Source organism: Pleurodeles waltl, chromosome 3_1, assembly GCF_031143425.1.
Source record: "Pleurodeles waltl isolate 20211129_DDA chromosome 3_1, aPleWal1.hap1.20221129, whole genome shotgun sequence".
NCBI classification, from domain to species: Eukaryota; Metazoa; Chordata; class Amphibia; order Caudata; family Salamandridae; genus Pleurodeles; species Pleurodeles waltl.
The window spans coordinates 74530421-74550954 of record NC_090440.1 but is presented as its reverse complement, the minus strand read 5'-3'; the positions used below and the strand labels follow the sequence as shown (position 1 = coordinate 74550954).

General features: G+C 44.7%; 1 protein-coding gene across 1 annotated transcript in view; it reads left to right on the top strand.

Annotated features, from left to right (window-relative positions):
* Positions 1–20534, top strand: part of CD44 (CD44 molecule (IN blood group)) — a 168289-nt gene that overhangs the window by 119704 nt on the left and 28051 nt on the right. Inside the window, exons 6-7 of the mRNA XM_069221838.1 lie at positions 17629–17757; positions 19221–19299. Of these exons, the coding sequence (XP_069077939.1) occupies positions 17629–17757; positions 19221–19299 (208 nt within the window). The remainder of the gene's footprint in view (positions 1–17628; positions 17758–19220; positions 19300–20534) is intronic.

The window sequence follows — 20534 nt, the reverse complement described above, 5'->3', positions numbered from 1 at the left end:
GTGCACCGCCACATTGCTACCGGCTCAATTACGAGCCAGCATCAATGTTAAGGCCCTGTTCACCGCAGGGCCGGCGTTGTTCTGGCCGCACAGGCAGATCAGGTGGCAGTACAAGTTTGGCGAGCGCCCTCCGCGCCCGCCAAACTCGTAATGAGGGCCTATATTCCTCCACTTTTGGCAATCCCCTCTAATCTTATTCCCTCCAAAGCTGTACATTTTCAATTTAAAAGTAAAAAAAAAAAGATTCTGGATCATTTCATTTATCACAAAGTTTAATAGTAGCATTGAGGAATTTCCAATTAATTTAGTGCATCACACAATATAAACTTTTGAAATGACTTTGAGTTTACAAAGACCCGCTGTCTCTGATTCTTCAGAGGGCTGACCATTCCCATGTCCAGCACTTGCCTCCTATGGCTACAAGCCATTGCTTACATCACTGCCTGGCTTCTCTGCTTCTTCAGAGCTCAGGCCATTGCCTATCAACTCCTGCCCGGTCTCTCTTCATACTTCAAATAATTGCTGACATCAGTTCCTGGCTTGTCTGCTTCCACAGAAAACAAGTCATTGCTGACAACACCATATGGCATCTCTGCTTTTTCAGAGAACAAGCCATTGCCCCACCAACACCAGCCTTCTCCTCTTCTTTAGGTCTTCCATTGCTGACATCCATGGACATCGATTCACCAAAATACCAGAGGTAGCAGACGTGACATCACACGCTCTTGACCTTACAGACATTCCAGGAAGTGACATCATATGACCCTTGACCCTGAATCTTCCTAGGGAGTGATGTCACAAAACTTCACTCTGATGAAATTCTAATACTTGATATGGTTTAACTTCCATAATAAATCCACGACTGATGTAATAACACAACACAGACAAATGTCTGTATCAGATGCCTTTTGTGTTATGGAGCTGACATGATATGCCGGGGGATCATTACCCGTTTCTGTTAGTATGACTTGAAAAATTTTGTGTGTTCTCTGAAGAGGAAATAGGGGGTCATTTTGACCCTGGCGGTACGGGACCGCCAGGGCTAAAACGATGGAAGCACCGCCAACAGGCTGGCGGTGCTTCCAGGCGTATCGCACCGCCGGGGCCGGCGGTATTCTGCCACTTTTGCCCCGGCGTGATAATCCGCCTGGGCAGCGCTGCTTGCAGCGCTGCCCAGGGGATTACGAGTCCCCGACCGCCAGCCTTTTTCTGGCGGTTTGCACCGCCAGGAAAAGGCTGGCGGAACGGGGAGTCGTAGGGCCCCTGGGGGCCCCTGCACTGCCCATGCCACTGGCATGGGCAGTGCAGGGTCCCCCTGACAGGGCCCCATGCAGCTTTTCACTGTCTGCTCTGCAGACAGTGAAAAGCGCGATGGGTGCAACTGCACCCATCGCACGCCCGCAACACCGCCGTCTCCATTTGGAGCCGGCTCCTAAGTTGCAGCCGTGATCCCCGCTGGGCCGGCGGGCGGAAACCAGATTTCCGCCCGCCGGCCTAGCGGGGATCTCTAAATGGCCGCGGCGGGGGTGCGGCCGCATGGTGGTCAGATCTTGGCGATGAACCCCATAGTGTCACAAAACACACAACAGTACTATGAATCTAAATTATTTATACTACAAACGATCACAATTTAATAGTTTCCCTAGTACATACTGCAGTGGGAATAGTGTTGAAAAATCAAAGGGAGAAGGAAAAGAGATTTAAGTAAAAATAAATAGTAGTTAGGTCCATATGTCTGGATTGACATTGGCCATGTATTGAATATGAACTATATTATTGGCCTAAGTCATTCCTTACTGTTCGTACATTTTTATTTAAGAATGTTTCAAATGCTGTATCACTCACGTGAGCACAGAGATGAAGGTTTTATTCAGACACTTCATTTTCCATGTTTTCACCACAGTGAAACATTTCAACAATTTGTTTACAATGCTTGTTTTAGTCCATTTTTTATTTAATCAATCAGAAGAATACACATTGCACTGCCGAATTTATTAATTTTGCAACATCAAACATGTGATGTCCCAGTGGCAGCTACAGAAAATAAACAGTGCTCATCAGGGTGCTGTTTACTTTCTGTTCTTGGAGCGGGCGCTGGTTATCTTTTAAGTGGTAACGCATAATACTTGCCCAAAATTGTAGTGAGTGAGCCTGGCATCTTCGAGTGAGAGTTCTAAGATCTCTCCTCCAAGGAAAACCTTAAGAAAATGAGACAAGATAGTGCATTTTAAACTTGCTAAAAAGCCACAAGCTACGAAAAAGAACTAAATAAATATCAAGTATTTCATGGTGTGCCAGGCCAGTTTAACCTGACTATCCCCAAGAGTCGATCCAATTTTTTCCAATTTTCCTAGGGCTGGCCCCAATATATCAAAAATTACTTCAATTGTGCCAGGTCCAGTATATTCTCATGGGTGCTCCCCATATGCCATGAGTGCAATTTCAGACCAAAATTTACACCGATTACATCAGTGGCAGAATGTTGCCATTAGTGGGGTATGACTATGGGTGACCCTTATGTAAAAGAATATCTTCAGGCTAGCATTTGGTCATCAATGCCCCCCCCCCCCATATTGCTGTGGTTGAACTCCCTTTTATATGCTCGCAGCAGCATTTTACCATGGGTGTCCCCTATTCCAAGAATAACATTCAGTTTGTCAATGCCAGCATTTTCTCATGGGTGCACCCATTTGGCAAGTATAACAGCTAGCGTGCCCTCGCTTGCTAACAATTTGTCATTGGTGCCTGTCACGTGAAGAGCTACCTTTAGACTGCCAGTGCCAGAATATTCCCATGGATGCTTCCTTAAGGCAAGAATTACCTTGAGTATGCCAGGGTCAAGGGCACACTTGTGGGCATAACACAGCATTCTCACTCATGCTCACTTATATTCACTCATTCACACTTGCACTCTCTCATTCATTCTCACTCATAGTTAGGCACTCTCACAGCCCCTCTCATTCTTCCTCACACTCCCTCACACTCATTCATTCTCGCCCACATACTCTCCTCCCATTTTTTGCAGTCACTCTTCCTCTCACTCGCTTATTCTCACTCACTGACTCACTCATGCTCAATGACACTTAGGGGAGCATTTACTAACAAAAATCGCGCCATGCAGCACAGCAACCAAAGTTGTTACTCTGTGCTGCGCTAGGGAAAGGGGGCATTGCAAGATCATATCTACTAAGATGTGGCACTAATGCCGTCCTCTCCTGCCCTGGCACAAAGACAGCCTATCACCACACGTGTTACTTTGTACCATGGTGTAAAGGTGTGTGCATTCCAGTGCAAAATACTATGGCTAGACAAAGTTTAAAACCCTTCACACATTGCATGTGTGTTCTATAGTGCAGCACACATGTAACGTGTAAAAAGTGAGAAGATATTAAAACATTTCTCCAATTTAACGTCTGCCTCAAGGTGTTATTTTTGGTGCAAAAGCCTGTCTAATATTTTTAGTAGCTAGGGCTTAGCATAAAAAAAACCAGGAGTAGCATGGAAATTCTAATATAATACCCAAAGCGGGTGCCGTGATGCAAAGTAGCACAAAGCAGCACTAAGCAATATTTGTGCTACTTTAAAGTGACTTTCCACTGGGAAGAAAAGTCTTGCACTGGAAAGTAAGTGGTTTATGAAAACTTTGCATCTGTTCACACTTTGTGTGACTCTGCACCGGCACACAGTCGTGATGAGGCTGCCCCCCAGCCTTAGTCATTCTCACTACTTGTGGTTCACTCTCGCTCAGGGGCAGATTTAAGAGCCCCTAGAGCCTCCTTGTGCCACTTTAGAATCATTTGTTTTACACTAACTTGGTCCAACGAGGCCAAATTCACTGCACCAAATTTACAAAGTGGCGCAATGCATGCACATTGTAACCCTTTGCTCTACATTATGCTCTATGCCAGGCATAATGTATGCAAAGCGGGCGTTCCCCCGTTAGCGGGGTGAAAAAAATAGAACAAAGAAATCTTAAAAGGAGGCACACCATTGCTTACAATGGGCCTCAATGGGCTTTGCAGGGTTAGTGTCAATTTATTTTACGGTAATCCTGCAAAGCTCGGAACTAGCATTAAAAAGTCTGACGCTAGTTCCCTATTACCGCGATGGTGCACCGTATCTTAGATACGTTGCACACGTGAAGGCGCAAGGGGGGACGTTTTTAAAATCAGGGCCTCAGTTTCATGCACACACACAGACACTGCTCACACATACAAACTCACACACATAGACATGTTCTTTCTCACTGCATCCACACAACATACATTTATAAGCATTTTATTTTACTTACCACAGCTACCAGAGGTCCTGTCCTAGCTCCAGATGTTTCATTTTCTTATTCTGCTAATGGTTGTTAATACTTATTAAATATTAGCTTAATAGAAAATGGGCCGAAAAGGAGGGTAAAGACCAGCACCTACAATGGCGTGCCGCTCTACCGTTCTTGGCATCGATTTTGCTACCGCTGAAGCCAGGAGTCTCAAAAGCAGTGCTAGGGGGTCACAAAAGCAGTGACAGGGGTTGCAAGGGGCAAGCTGGGAGGCGGGGGATACAGTTGCGACCCCTGGTGGCCCCTAAATGACGTCTATGATGACATCACTTCCTGGCTCTTCTGCTTCTTCAGACCACAAGGAATTTTCGACATCGTTACCTAGCTCTTCAGCTCCATGAGATCACAGGCCACTTCTTACATCGACATAACCTCCTGTTTCCCACCGAGCGCAACACACTGGGACATCAGCACTCGCTTTATCCTAGCTCCCACAGTGTAGGCAAATCTCACATCAACATCGACCACATCTGGTTCTCATGGTCCAGTGGCGACATCGAGAATTACTTTTATGCATCTCTGGAGTTCTACACCTAGACCTACCTCCTCAAGAGCATCAGTGCATCCTTGACATCTAACACGCTTTTGACCGGCCTCCTCTGATCCTCGAGAGCCCTGGTGATCCTCGCCGCAAGAATATCAAATGATACTGAGTCCTGGTCAGCATCTCTTCAGCCAGCTGGACCTTTTAGGAAGGCGGGCAATTAGTATAGGTACTGTCTAATTTACATAACTAGTTTATCCCATAGATGCTCTTGCTCAGGCTCATCATTCGCTGCCATATAAGGTAGAGGCGTAATAATATCATCCGTTTCATCTTTGGAGCTAATGATCTCATGGAATCATTGAGCCAACCTACTTCATTGGTCACCATCTCTTCAGACTCCCTCTTTAAACAAATGTGGCAGTCTAGATTACATTTCAAAAGTTCAGAGAGTGACTGGAGAAGAAGAAAAGCCTCGTGCATTAGATGCCATTGTATTTAAGCATTATTCTGGTTTCTTTAAGGGGTATTAATGCAAAAATATGAAAAACACATGGGAACGTGTTGAACAAGAATTCTTTGGACGTGGCATGCTCGATGTTCTTGGCAAAGTCAGTTTCTAAGCTCAGGAGATGTTGCTTATTTTCTAGCTAGCAGACCATGGTGAGTGTTTACAGCTCATGCTGTTTTCTACCGTTCCACCGGTCAAATGCTGCCAAAAACAGTATTTAATGGGTACCATGTAGCTCAGTGCTTTCTCTGTTATAAAACTATATTGGTTAAAAATGCGTAAGCATCTGGTAGGCTCATTTGCTGTTTTTGGCGATGTACAGCCGCCCAGAGAAGTAAAATGGTAGGAGAAGGAGAGGAAAATACATGAGGGGGAAGAAGTGCAACAAAAGCGGGCAAAGAAGAAAGGCAGATGTGCTCTCAAAACTAATTACAGATGTGGATAGTCTGGAGTGAAGAATAGCCTCAAGAATAGCCTCAATAGCCCAATAGCATCATGCATACTTACAAGCCGGCGCTCAGCCACTTTTTGTGGCTTAATGCCGCCTTGTAAAAACGCCCCCGGATGCAGTTTTCTGCAGCAGAGGGCCGTGCAATGGCTGTTGCGGGGGCGTTCCACCGCAACACCCATTGCTTTTGACACTGCCCCAGATTTACAAGAATCTATAAATCTGTTGCAGCGCCACCCCAATGCTTTCATTTCTCCTAATTTTTGCTTTTTCTAGGTGTTCTGCATTCTGCAGCAGTGTCCTTTCCTGCATATAAACAATCATTCAAAAATTAAGTTTGGCACTTACACTATGCAGCACACAAATAAGTGGCAAATAGCTATGTAGATTGTTTATGTGCAGGGAGGGATACCTTCCTGCACATAAACAATCAATCCACTCAATGCAGGCACCCTTGCACTACAGTGCACCGGTGCCTGCATTGGCACTTGAAGCTAACTTTAGCGTAGACGCAGGTGGAAACACAGGGGTGCGCCATATTCTTGTAAATACGCCGCATCCCTGCGTTTCAAAACTGGCACCGTGCAGTGCTGCTGATTTAGGCGTAGCACCGCGCTGCACCAGTTTCTTGTAAATCTGGCCCACAGACTGGGAAATGGCACGCAGTGCATCTCCGAAAATATTTCCAAAATAAATATGAATGTAGCAAAAAGGTGCATATACTGTATGAAACGAAATTCAGATAAAACCATATCCCCCTCTCGCACAAGGGATTAGAACATCCTGCAGCCTCTACGTTGGAGGATCCTAATCAACAGATGGCTCACTGCCTCTCAAGGTCCCACTCTTCAAAGCAGGGCTGGCTTTAGCGCTTGTGGCACCCTGTGCAACAGTCTGTTTTGGCACCCTCCACCCCATGATCACCTCTTCGGATTCCCTCACTACCACCAGGCAAAAGTGCCCCTCATCTTTCCCTAGCCCCCCTTTCACATACATTCATTTATTTGAACCCCTTAGCTGCTGGGCCTTTTCCCCCCCAGTGCTGAGCCCTTTTTTGGCTATTTGGGGTAGTTCGCGCTTAGGGCTTCATAACTTTTTGTCCACATAAGCTAACCACGCCAAATTTGCGTCCTTTTTTTCCAACATCCTAGGGGTTGGTGTTTTCCCCTGGAGGAGACCAAGAAAATAGCCAAAATACAGTGAAAATTTTGTTTTTTCCAAAAAAATGGGAAAAAAGGGCTGCCGATGAAGGCTTGTGGTTTTTTCCCTGAAAATGCCATCAACAAAGGGTTTCTGGTGCTGAAATCACTATCTTACCACCTTTCAGGAACGGGCAGACTTGAATCAGAAAACCAAATTTTTTAACACAAATTTGGCATTTTACTGGGACATACCCCATTTCTACTATATTTGGTGCTTTCAGCCTCCTTCCAGTTAGTGACAGGAATGGTGTGAAACCAATGCTGGATCCCGGAATGATAAACATTTCAGAAAACTAGACAAAATTCTGAATTCAGCAAGGGGTCATTTGTGTAGATCCTACAAGGTTTTCCTACAGAAAATAACAGCTGAAATAAAAAAATATTGAAATTGAGCTGAAAACAACAGCCATTTTTCTTTATGTTTTACTCTGTAACTTTTTCCTGCGATGTCAGATTTCTGAAAGCAATATACCGTTTTGTCTGCTGGACTCTTCTGGTTGCGGGGATATAAAGGGCTTGTAGGTTCATCAAGAACCATAGGTACCCAGAGCCAATAAATGAGCTGCACCCTGCAGTTGGTTTTCATTCTATACTGGGTATACAGCAATTCATTTGCTGAAATATGAAGAGTGAAAAAGAGGTATCAAGAAAACCTTTGCATTTCCAAAATGGGATCAAGATAAGGTTTTGAGGAGCAGTGGTTATTTGCACATCGCTGAATTCCGAGGTGCCCATACTAGCATGTGAATTGCAGGGCATTTCTCAAATAGACGTCTTTTTTACACACTCTCTTATATTTGGAAGGAAAAAATTTAGAGAAAGATAAGGGGCAATAACACTTGTTTTGCTATTCTATGTTCCCCCAAGTCTCCCGATAAAAATGATACCTCACTTGTGTGGGTAGGCCTAGTGCCCGCGACAGGAAATGCCCCAAAACACAACATGGACACATCCTATTTTTTTTATAGAAAACACAGCTGTTTTTTCCAAAGTGCCTACCTGTAGATTTTGGCCTCTAGCTCAGCCGGCACATAGGGAAACCTACCAAACCTGTACATTTCTGAAAACTAGAGACCTAGGGGAATCCAAGGAGGGGTGACTTGCGGGGCTCGGACCAGGTTCTGTTACCCAGAATCCTTTGCAAACCTCAAAAAGTGGCTAAAAAAACAAGTTTTCCTCACATTTCGGTGACAGAAAGTTCTGGAATCTGAGAGGAGCCACAAATTTCCTTCCACCCGGCGTTCCCCCAAGTCTCCCGATAAAAATGATACCTCACTTGTGTGGGTAGGCCTAGCGCCCGCGACAGGAAATGCCCCAAAACAGAACGTGGACACATCACATTTTTTCATAGAAAACAGTGCCTACCTGTGGATTTTGGCCTCTAGCTCAGCCGGCACCTGGGGAAACCTAGCAAACCAGCACATTTTTGAAAACTAGAAACCCAGGGGAATCCAAGATGAGGTGACTTGTGGGGCTCGGACCAGGTTCTGTTACCCAGAATCCTTTGCAAACCTCAAAATGTGGCTAAAATAACACGTTTTCCTCACATTTCGGTGACAGAAAGTTCTGGAATCTGAGAGGAGCCACAAATTTCCTTCCACCCAGCGTTCCCCCAAGTCTCCCGATAAATATGATACCTCACTTGTGTGGTTAGGCCTGGTGCCTGCGACAGGAATAGATCACACAACGGTCAATGTTGGTCCTTACGTGAGGCAGCTGTTGACCCTGGGGTGATCCATTCCTGACACAGGCACTAGATGTAGGCACTCAAGTGGGGTAGTGTTTTTATCAGGACAGGTGAGGAGTCACTGGGTGGTAGGAATGTTGTGGATCCCAGCATATTCCTGTAGTTTGTGTGACAGAAATGCGAGAAAAATAGAGTTTTTTTTCAACATTTCAGCTTTGCAGGGTATTCTGGGTAAGAAAACTTTGGGGAATCCACACAAGTCACACCTCTGTGGACTCCCCTGAATGTCTAGTTTCCAGAAATGTTTGGGTTTAGTGTGTTTCTCTATATGGCCGCCGAATCCAGGACCAAAAACACAGGTGCCTGCCTTACAAAACCAGTTTGTTTTGCCATAGACAATTTTGATGTCTCCACAATATGATTTGGGTGGTGGAATTTGGGGCTGAACTAAATTGGTGAGCTCCCAAGAGAGCACTCTCTCTCTGCTTGCCGCCGCATTCACCTGCTCTCTGGATTGGCCTAACCCACTATTACCCAGTTGCACGAACAGCTTGCGAAGGGACAGCAGGACTGTCCTCATCACCTCCCTCATAATGTACTGGAAGAGGAGTTTTCGAATGGGACTCCTCTGATTGAAAAATCACTCCCAGAGTCTGCGCCATTATCCTATCCCTCAGATGCTGTCTCAGTATCTGATGTCTCAGTCTCTGATCCTATGTCAGAGCGGTCCTCTATAACCCGAGTGCAGGCAGCAGTCATCCATCAAGATGCCATCTCTGCTATTGGCTAAACTGTTGCTCTAAAACACTAGCCTACGTAGACAGTCACAAAATCGATGGTGTGTGTGAGATACGTGCAACAGTAGAGGCCACCTTACCTGCGCTTCTTCCCTCAATCAGCACGTACTTTCAAGACACTCAAAAAACACCTTGTCACATACCATTCGTCACAGTCTTTAGCACCTCCTGCGCCCAGTCCAACAATCATTATTGGTGCTCCCACTCCCTCCTCCTCGGATTCCCTCATTACCACCCAGCAAAAGTGCCCTTCATCTCTCCATAGACTTTACTAATGTACTCAGCTATTTACATAAAATACAGATGTGCTCTTTGCAGTAGGCATATAAACCTTCTGCGCTTCTTTATGGCACTAAAACTGCCACTAGACAAGTCGGACCCTTTTCCCCCCAGGGAAACCACACACATATTGACAAAAGTGATATATATAAAAGTGATATATATATGACAGCCAACCACCTGAAACTCAACTCAAGCAAAACCGAAATAATCCTCTTTGGCCCACACAAAAACACCTGGGACCCCCCATGGTGTCCCACCACGCTAGGCCCTGCACCCACCCCCGCCAACCACGCACGCAACCTCAGCATCATCCTAGACTCCTCCCTCTCGATGACCCAACAAATCAACGCTCTTACCTCCTCATGCTTCAACAAACTCCGTATACTGAAAAACATTCAAATGGATCCCCACAGAGACCAGAAAAACTGTCACTCACGCACTCATCAGCAGCAGGCTTGATTACGGAAACGCCCTCTACGCCGGCACCATTCTAAAACTCAAGCGCAAACTACACGCATCCAGGACTCAGCAGCACGACTCATCCTCGACCTCCGCCGACACGAACACATCTCTCCACACCTCAAATCCCTCCACTGGCTCCCCATTGACAAAAGGATCACCTTCAAGATCCTCATCCTCCCACACAAATCACTCCACAACACAGGCCCTGCCTACCTCAACGACAGTCAACTTCCACACCCCCACACGAAACGTCCGCTCAGCTGACCTCTCTCTCGCCTCTGTCCCCCCATCAAACACACCACCACCGGGGGCAGATCCTCTCCTACCTTGCACCCAAAACCTGGAACGCACTCACAACCCACCTTCGCAAGACCCAAAACCTACTTCTTTTCAGGAAGGGCCTCAAAACCTGGCTTTTTGAACATTGAACCTCCCAGCCCCTTTCCCTCTCCCCCCCCCCCCACCCCCCCCCCCCCCAGCGCCTTGAGACCCTCACAGGTGAGTAGCGCGCTTTATAAATCTCTTTGATACAGATCTACCTCTATATATATATATATATATATATATATATATATATATATCTACATAGATATATCCATGTACCTAGATATATCTATCTACATAGATATATATAGATATATACATATATATTTTTTTTTAGTTGTTGTATGGTTTCCTTGGGGGCCAAAATGGCCCCCAGGGAAACCCTACAACATCAAAAAAAAAAATTGCCCCCACAGGGGGTCACCCTGCCCACGGGCGACCCCCTGTCATTTCATTTATTTTTTTATTTTTTGGGCGGCCTGTTTTCCGGGGGGGCCACCCCCCAAAAGCGAAATCCCTGGTGTCTAGTGGGGTTTCCTGGCCCCCGATCGCAGCTGTGCTGCGATTGGTGGCCAGGAAACCATTTCAGAAGGACTTGTAAGAAAGGGGAGACTCTCCCCTTTCCTACGAGGCCTTCTGAAACTGTTTCTGGCCCCCGATCGCAGCACTGCGATCGGGGGCCAGAAACAGTTTCAGAAGGCCTCGTAAGAAAGGGGAGAGTCTCCCCTTTCTTACGAGGCCTTTTCAAAGTGTTTCCTGGCCCCCCTGATCGCAGCACAGCTGCGATCGGGGGGGCCAGGAAACCTGAAAGTGTTTCCTGGCCCCCGATCGCAGCACAGCTGCGACCGGGGGCCAGGAAACACTTTCAGGAAGGCCTCGTAAGAAAGGGGAGACTCTCCCCTTTCTTACGAGGCCTTCCTGAACGTGTAAAAGGCCGTTTTCCCCATCAAAGCAGGAAGCGGCCGCAAGGCTGCTTCCTGCTTTGATGGGGAAAACACCTTTGCAACGTCAGCGCGCCTCGCGGCGCGCTGACGTCACAAAGGGGCGGGTGGGGGGTGGGGGGAGACACGGTAGCTTCCGTGTCTCCCCAGGGAAGTAAAAATAAAAAATAAAATCCTCGGGTGCGACGCACCCGAGGATTTATTAATGCCCTTCCTGGTGTCGGCCACTGGTCGTGACCCGCACCAGGGAGGGTGTGTGGGCGTCGGCCAGTGGCCGACGCCCGCACCAAAGCGGTTAAAGCGCTTGTAAAAGCTGGCTTTACCAATCCACTCAGCTATCCACATAAAATATCGTTCTGTTCTTTGCAGCAGGTACATTAACCCTCTATGCTAATTTATGGCGAGTAAAAACTGCTGCTAGACAAAACTCCCATCTCTCTCCCTTGTAGGAACATTAATCACAAGATGTATCTTGACATTATAATTGTTTCCTGAGGGCTGGACGCAGAGGAACCTTCCAGCACATGCTTTTTTAAATCGCAAGTTTTGCAAGTTATTGCTCAACGCAGCGCCCCCCCAATCCAGGTGTACACCCAGTGCGGCCGCACCGCTCGCACTGCCCTAAAACCGACCCTGCTCCAAAGGACCAGACACCATCCCTGAAGGAATCCGCAAATGGAGGTAAAAAAAAATCCCATTCTCAGGAACACGCCCCTATCTGATTTGTGGCCATGAAACTCATCAGGCCCAGTTTTAGCTACAATAAACCCTAATTTGCATTGGAGACATCAAACCAAAGCACAGGAAAGACATCATCCCTTTCTCCATCCTTCTACCATTCTACAAATGTGTGTGACCTATAAGATCTAAAAGCCAAGGATGCTTGTTACTCATGAAGCACTTGAACGTTTGTCGCAGCCTTCTCACAACGTGGTGGTAGTGAGATTGGAACAGTGCTCCCCATGGTAGGTGACTCCTCCACATGTTGCATATAGAAGAGGGCATAATTTGAAACCACTTTTTAGAAACAGAATCAGAAGCACCTGGACCAGTGGTTCTTAACCTTCTCACCTGTGTGGGCACTTATTTAATCACTACTGGACCCCTGGGACCCCCCCTAAATCATTTTTGGAATCTGGTAACCCCCACTAAGTCATTAGTTGAAAATGGGGACCCCTTGAATAAGCATTTTCGCATATTTGATCCGCAAAACAAAACATAACGTATACAGATATAAGCATTCCTCAGACAAATACACAGATAATTTAATATTTTATTTAGGGCCAGATGTATCAAGCGTTTTTGCATTCGCAAACGGTGCGAATGGCCGTTTGCGAATGCAAAAATGCCTTTCAGTAAGTATGAAAGGCATTCGCTGTGCAATTTTAAGGAATTGCTAAAATAGCGATTCCTTAAAATTGCGAGCCCGTTTAGAGAATCCCAAATTGCGATTCTCTAAATAAGAAATCGCAAATAAGGAATCCTTATTTGCGATTTCTAAACCACATGTATCAAGCTTTTCCTTAATGCGAATTGGGCATTAAGGAATCGCAATTACCACCAAGTACAACTTGGTGGTAACCATTTGCAAATTTTAAAAATGCATTAAAAATGCATTTTTAAAATTGACATGTAACGCACACGTGCCCCTTTGGCATGTGTGCGTCTTCCGTGTCCTTAAATAATTTTTTGGGGTGCAGCAGAGGGGGCGTTAGGCCCCCAGCACCCTGGGGTTTTGCATTTCCCAAATTGCGAATTCCAGTTAGGAATTCGCAATTTGGGAAATGCTAAAAATTCGCACCTATGGGCTCAGAATCGCTATTTGCAATTCGGTAAAACCATTTGCGATTTTTAAGAAATCGCTATTACCGAATCGCAAATATGATACATACCATTTTGCAACTCTGAAATAACGATTTCTTAAAATTCGCTATTAGAGAATCGCAAAGTGGATTCTTGATACATCTGGCCTTTAATTCCCAAACAAATATTAAGAAAAATCCATAATTTTAATGGGAAGGTTGGAGCTTTTCTAAATTCATTCATACTGTATTTTGTTTGATGCAGTTGCTCTGCTCTCACAGATCGATTTGAGGATACTAACTTAATTTTTAATCCAATGTCAAATTCCTTCACATTTACAGAACAATTTACAATTGTTTACATTGCATACACTTTATAAATCTGTTAATATATTTTTTTTTTTAAGCAGCCGCAGACCCCCATGTGTAGACTTTGTGAACTCCCAGGTGTCCCCGGACCACAGGCTAAGAACCACTGACCTAAACCATGACATTTTCTGGAAAACTACTGATGCCCGAGGATCCGTAACAAAGATGATTGTTAGTTTTCCGCCTGGATTCTCAAAGGACTTTAGTGCACTTTGCATTTTATTTTACTTTGTCAAGGACAATGCTCCTTATCTCCATCATGCCTTTCTGGACCCTCGGAATGTTTAAGGAACCTGTTTGCGGTGAAAATCAAAATGGCTGCCACTGATAAAAATTTGTTTCTGTGCCATAAGGCAACTGGCGGTCTTGCATGTTCCAGTCTAAGATGGCTGCAACATTAGTTGTTTCATATCTACTGCCCACGTTTACTACGATTCAGCTCCCTTTTTGGTTACTTTGGGCCAGATCTACAAGAAAGTGTGCATCGATCCCAATGAACCACTTTTCATGTGGCGCCCCTGCCCCACCTAACAACACATGTTCCTGTCAAGGTGTCGTCTATTCCAAAGTTTCTTAATCCTGGGTGTGTCAGAAGTTCTTGAACTTCCCCCTCTCAATATGGATAAGCACAGTCTGTTCCTGGAGGCCTCATTTGCCTCCTCCTGTCTCCAAACGGTCAAGTCCTGACAGGTCAAAGGATCCTGTGAAGCTGATAGGCAGGGTATAAAGTATCTTTTCTCCCATAATACAGCCCCCCACTGCCCCACATTCTCAAATCGGCCCCCACTTACCTGTGAAGAAGGATGGCAGGGTATCAGATACCCTTACCCTCATCAAGCAGTGTGTGCCACCTGTGGCCTTTATATGTGTCTTGGGGAGAATAACCCCACCTCTCTTGAGGTTACGCTGAATTCCTGCAGCCATTGGAACCACGTCCACTCTTCCCTTTCTCCAATGGACCTCCTAGTCACTCCCCATGGTTCATCTTCTTTTGAAGCCCACCTCCTTTAAAGTTTATCCCCGCCGTCTTATTGTGTGCTCCCGTGTTGGCAGCGGATGCTGATTGGCCACCTGAGGGATTCCAGATCACGATGGTCGCTGCCATCCCTCTCTGGTGCCGCAGTGCCCTTTCAGCTGAGGTTTGGTCTCCTTCCTTTCCTTCCTTGCCATTATACCGGCCATGGGAACCAACACTGATTCACCGCTGCCTGCAGCATCTTTCTCTTGTGGACTGTGCATCTGGAATCTATGGGCCATATTTATGTCCAATTCACACAGTGCAGTGCAGCGTGACCTTGCCGCGCGGCACTGTGTGATGGTGAAGGGCAGGAATGCACTGTATTTAAGGCATACGGTGCATTCCTGACTTTTCCCCCCTGCACTAGCGCACAATGGGTTGCCAAGCACCGAAGCAGGCACCCTTGCACCATGGTACAAGGGTGCCCACATTGCATGCAAGATTGATTTTGTGCAGGAAGGGACAACTTCTTGCACAAAAACAATCCAGAGTGGCATAGTCCTCTTTCTATGTGTGTTGCAGAATGCAGCACACATACGAAGAAGAAGTAACGAGGAGATGCAACAATATTTCTCCTGATTATACGCCTCTCCTGGGGAGGCATATCTTTTTGGTACATTCCCAGGTTTACAAGGTCTTGTAGATCTGGGAAGCATCAAAAGCCATAGGAGTTTCATGGGAACACCCACTCAACCCCCATGGGCAGAGTAACACAACACAGCAATTTGCGTTTCTCCAGATTTTTGAAGCAACTCATAAACACACAAAGTAGCTTTGCGTGGCTTCAAAAATCTGACTTAGAGGTGTGTGTCATGCATGCACCACGTTGCGTGGTGAAAATGTGATTCAACCCTCTTATTAATATGCCCCTCTGTCTTGAACTTCCAATCAATCTATTACAGAGGTATTTTAGTCATTCATAGGTTGATGGATTTGGATGTTTAGTGGATATCACTTGAGGTCTTATCAAAATGTTTGCTTGCTGTCTGGGCAATGTGGCGTGTCCCTTGCTGGTATGTTATGTGATGACAAGGAGTACCTAGAGTGAGTAGGGAGGCAGGAAGCTATCTAGGCTTTCCAGGGTGGATGGAAGAAGTCCTGTTTAAGTTGTTCTTTTACTGGATGGCATGTCCCTTGTCTAGTAAAGTATACACTGTTGTGATTACAGTAATCCCCAGTAATATACCATATCTATCCAGTCTTGACATGTGTACAGAGGTCTCTCTAATACATAGTGCTGGATACTTCTGGGTGTGTTGTTTTTAGTGTTGTCAGCACAATATGCTATATATGTGCTATGTTGAAATCGTGTAATGTGTTGTGGTGGACTTTTTCATGTGTGTTGCTTTTTGGTGGAAAAGGGCTGTTGTGAGTATCTTCATAGCTAACTAAAGAGTATGTCTCTGCTATCTGGATACTTGTTCATTAATCTGTCTGGTCTGGTCTGTAAGATCTTAAGTTGATGTTAAGTGGTTTTGAGGGCACCATCACAGCCACTAAAGTGGCATATCTGTGCTTTTCTGGATAAATGTGAAATATTTTGTCCACTGTTCTTTTGGGTGTTGGCTCTCCTGTGGGGCAGTGAAACAGTGCATGACTGGCTGTCACAGGTTAAAAGCACACACAGCAGTAAATATGTTTATGATAAAAAACTGAATTAATGAGAGTGGATGTTACCTGCCCTTTCACATTATTGAAATGTAGGTGACACCCATTGTCTTGGAATTGGTGTCCCATGACACAGCCAGCTACATGATTCTCAAAGAAGCAATAAGGAAGACCATAGGTCTGTGACTTTAAAACAGGGTGACTTCGAATAGGGCTAAGTCAAATAAACTTTGCCCTCAAAATATTGTGAAGATTGCGAAGTGACCGAACTTGTTAAAACTGCTGGGGAAAATGTCTGCGAAAAAATAGATTTTGCCGGAAACCTATTTTGCTAAAGATGGAAAATTTTCTACAAAAAAACTTTGCAACTTTTGGAAAAATTCAAAACGTTTGTGGAGTGAAATATCTGTAATCTGCACACTCCTATCTTGAATCACCACAATGACCAAAATGCTCGGGTTATAAAATCTAGTGATCACCTTCAGGGAGCTGCCCGTCTGAAGACATGTCGAGGGTGGCAGGCTATGAGGCTGGCGGATCTGCTCGAAAGTTAAGTTTACAGAACATGTAATTTGCATTGCATTTGAATTTGTTCCGGCGTCGAGACAATTTCAGCTGGCTCACCAGCCTCATGGAAGCCACACAAAAAAATCATAAATAAAAGCTACAAGTATATATACACACACAAAGGTGCTTCAGGGCTCCCGTCTGCATTCATTGGTCCGTGTATTGAGGTATGTGGTCAGCTCACACTGGCTTTCTTGGTCTGGTTCACTTGCGCTGTGAGTGACAGCATTTTGCCTGATCACATTTGCACAAGTGCCTAAAAAGAGATTTTTTTAAAATTTTCATTCGTTTTTTTTTAGATATATTTTTTTATTATTCGTGTATGCGTAAAACTTGTCTGCAAGTTACAATAATTCAAATTCAATAATACATTTCATTTTATGTGCCCTAATATAAATCATATTTTGCTGTAATATCCATTAAAATTAAAAAGAGGTTCTATGCGTTCTGTAACTCCCCTTGCCTGCTAGGAAGCAGTCCTACTGTTCTCCGAAAATTATATTGCAATATTTATTATTGTAAAACGTTATTGCAAGCTTATGGCCTCAACGCTTAGGTGGTGGAATGTTTCCTTTTTCTTTTCTTCTTTTCAGATTTGTGGCTTACTCTTGCTGTAAAATAATAGTAAAGTTAACCACTGCACCAGCTTGCCAATGCCAGAAGTGTTAGCTTTGCCAGCGCTTGCTTGTTAAGTGTTTAGCAGTGTGCAGTGGTGTCTGGTCCTATGGTCCACAGCCTGTGAAAAAGAATGCCACATTAAGAGTGATGCCTGTCACTGCTTTGGTTTTGTCTTCAGATGATGACAATCGTGCCTCAGGGCTTAGCCCCAATGGCGACTTGTCAGCAGAAGACGGGGACAGCGCTGTATCAGGAGGCCTTGTGACAACCAAAGGACCTGGATTTAGAAGGCAGCCTCGCATTCCAGGTTGGTTTGTGAATCTTTGTGATGTGATCACATTACACACCTTTGTTGCCTTTATCTCATGTATGCTGTGTGTTGTGTGTAGAACAGAATTCCTTGCTTGACGTACAATAGCAGAGGGGTTATAGCCTTGAAACTTGTCGTTATGTAATACTCATTCTTTGGTGCGGGTGAACTCCAAATTGAGGTTTGGACCTTTTAGCCTCAAAGTAAATAGATCATACAGATAAAATGTGGATCCACCAAAAATAATATTCAATATGCAGTTTTGTTGATTTTTATGGCCCAATTTTATTAGTTCTTGTAGCTTTTGATCCAATTTTTCAATGTTTCATGGTTAGTTCCAATGCCATACAGCCAACACATGTGCCCCCCCTCACATGGTTGAAAACCTTGGTCTTTCTCAAGTTTTCGGCGACCACAACGCCTTCTCCACTCGGACGCATTCATGCGGCATAGCAAAAGGGGATTTCACCCGGGACACCGACCTCATTTGGATGTTATATCTGCAAAAAATGTTTGTCCTTATCTAATGTACCACTAGATTCTTGGAAGCGACACAACTTTTGCAATGTTATTATTATGAAGCCTTGAGAAAGCTCCAGGTTTTCAACCATGCAAGCGGCAAAACAGGTGTCAGTTGTATGACATTGGCACTAACCATGAAATAATGGATCAAAAGCAGCAAGAACTAATAATATTACGCCATAAAAATCAACAAAACTGCATTTTAAATAATATTTTGGGTGGATCCACATTTTATCTCTATGTCTTTATGCCAGTTCAAGGTGCCTGAGCCAGGACCTTCAGAAGGTTGTTCTTCTGGTCATTTAACCAGGAGTTTACTCCAGTCACTGGAACACTCCGATCTCAAGAGCATCAGGTGGACAGTTTGCTCATGATTAAAAACACCCCTGTTGAATGCATCTGTAGGTAAAGTCCAGATCCATATTAAGCAGGTTCTGCCTCTAACAGCAGGGCCGGTGCTACTTTAAGGCAACTGCAAGCAGTTGCTTTATAGTGTAAACCACTAAAAGGTACCAAAGGAGGTCAGAGGGTAACAATGGCTCAAAGAAAGCCTTGATGTTATGGGAGAGGGAGGACCCAAGTCAGAGACTGTTATGTTGCCTGGCGCTCTGAAAACTCTTGAGCCACCGCTACCTGAAACGCCTTTGGACTGACCCTTAATTTAACTAACAGCAATTCCATCATGCCTAATGTGCCGTGTAGAGACACGATGAAATAGAGAGGAACTTGAAGACTGAAGAGTAATTGTTGGCATGGCTGTCATGCAAGCACAGACATCTGACTTCATCTAAGCCTGGCACTGGCCTGCTTGGAATCATTCTGACTTCCCTGTTGGTTCCTCACCCTTTTCCATGCAGGGCAATATTGTATATAGGCATCATCATTCCAAATTGTTAAACCTTGGTTAATGATAACTCTTTCTCCCTTGTACTCTTCAGATTGGGTGATAATTGTGGTGTCCCTTGTGTGCCTGGCGGTAGTTCTAGCCGTGTGCATCGCAGTCAACAGCAGGCAAGCGTAAGTATCCTTATTTTGTCTCTTATTTTCGGGGACTTACTAGCTGTTTGGACTTAGACTGCAGCATTGACTTTGGCATTGTTTCATACACACAGAAGGGGGCACAGCACTGTTCCACGTTGAAGAACAGAGTCAGGAAATGCCTAGAACATGGAGAATAAATGGCACTGATGAAAATTAGTTCATTTGAGTAAAAGGGTCATTAGGGATCCACACTACGTGGCCCTTTCATACCTTCTTAAGGGACAAGGTAGCAGAGGGCTGTCCATTTGCACATGGCACCAGAACATGCACAAGAGTGGATCCTTCACAGGAGAGAGAACATATGAGATAGAAGAATGTGAAGTGTGATCAAATACCTGAGAGGTGGCACCCAGGATTTAAAGAAAACAAGTGACAATCAAGCATTAGAAAAGAGCCCCTCGGGCTGTGGGATGTGTGTCAGCGAGCAATCAGGATAGGCGTCATAGGCCTGTAATATACAATGGCGTTAAATATCTCCTGCTATGAAAACACTGGGGTTTCTAAGAGGCAGAGGTTCTTGGGTTGGTAACACGATTTATAATTATAAGAAACCACAGCCATTATTTTAATTATGATATAAATGGTATCATCCCTTCACTTCTGCTAGGTGCATAATTGCTCACAGCAGCTCCACATGTGTCCAACAGTATGTGTTGAGTAAGAATTATTTTAGGTGTTTCTATGAAGGTTACCTCCTGTCAGTCCTTTTCAAAGTGGACATCTTAGGGTTAAATTGGGTTGAGAATATCAAAGTTTGTTTTATGTCATTAGAAGAAATAAAATGTGAGCAAGGGGGTCATTTCCTTGCCTGTATGTGTAACTGACACAGTGAAGGTGAATTGGTAACAAGAGCATAATGAATGGCCATTTTGATCGTCACCGCCGCACCATCAGATTGAGGACATGTTCACCAGCTGGCCGCTGCAGTCCAAAAAACAAAACTTCTAGGACCTTCTTCCTGTACGTCTAGACCACTGGAACTGCTTTGTAGTCTGTAAATGCCTGTTCACCCCTCCCTCCTAATCCCAGAGTCTTGCTGAGCCAATAGCACCTTAATGAACATAGGATATCAGATTGTGGTGCATTATATCAGGAGTTTTTATCAATATTTTTTAAACTCTACTTTTTTCAGCTTTTTCCTTTTCCTGTAAAAAGCTTAATACCTCAAATCACTAAAATGTTAATAAATAAAATTACTTATATATATTAAA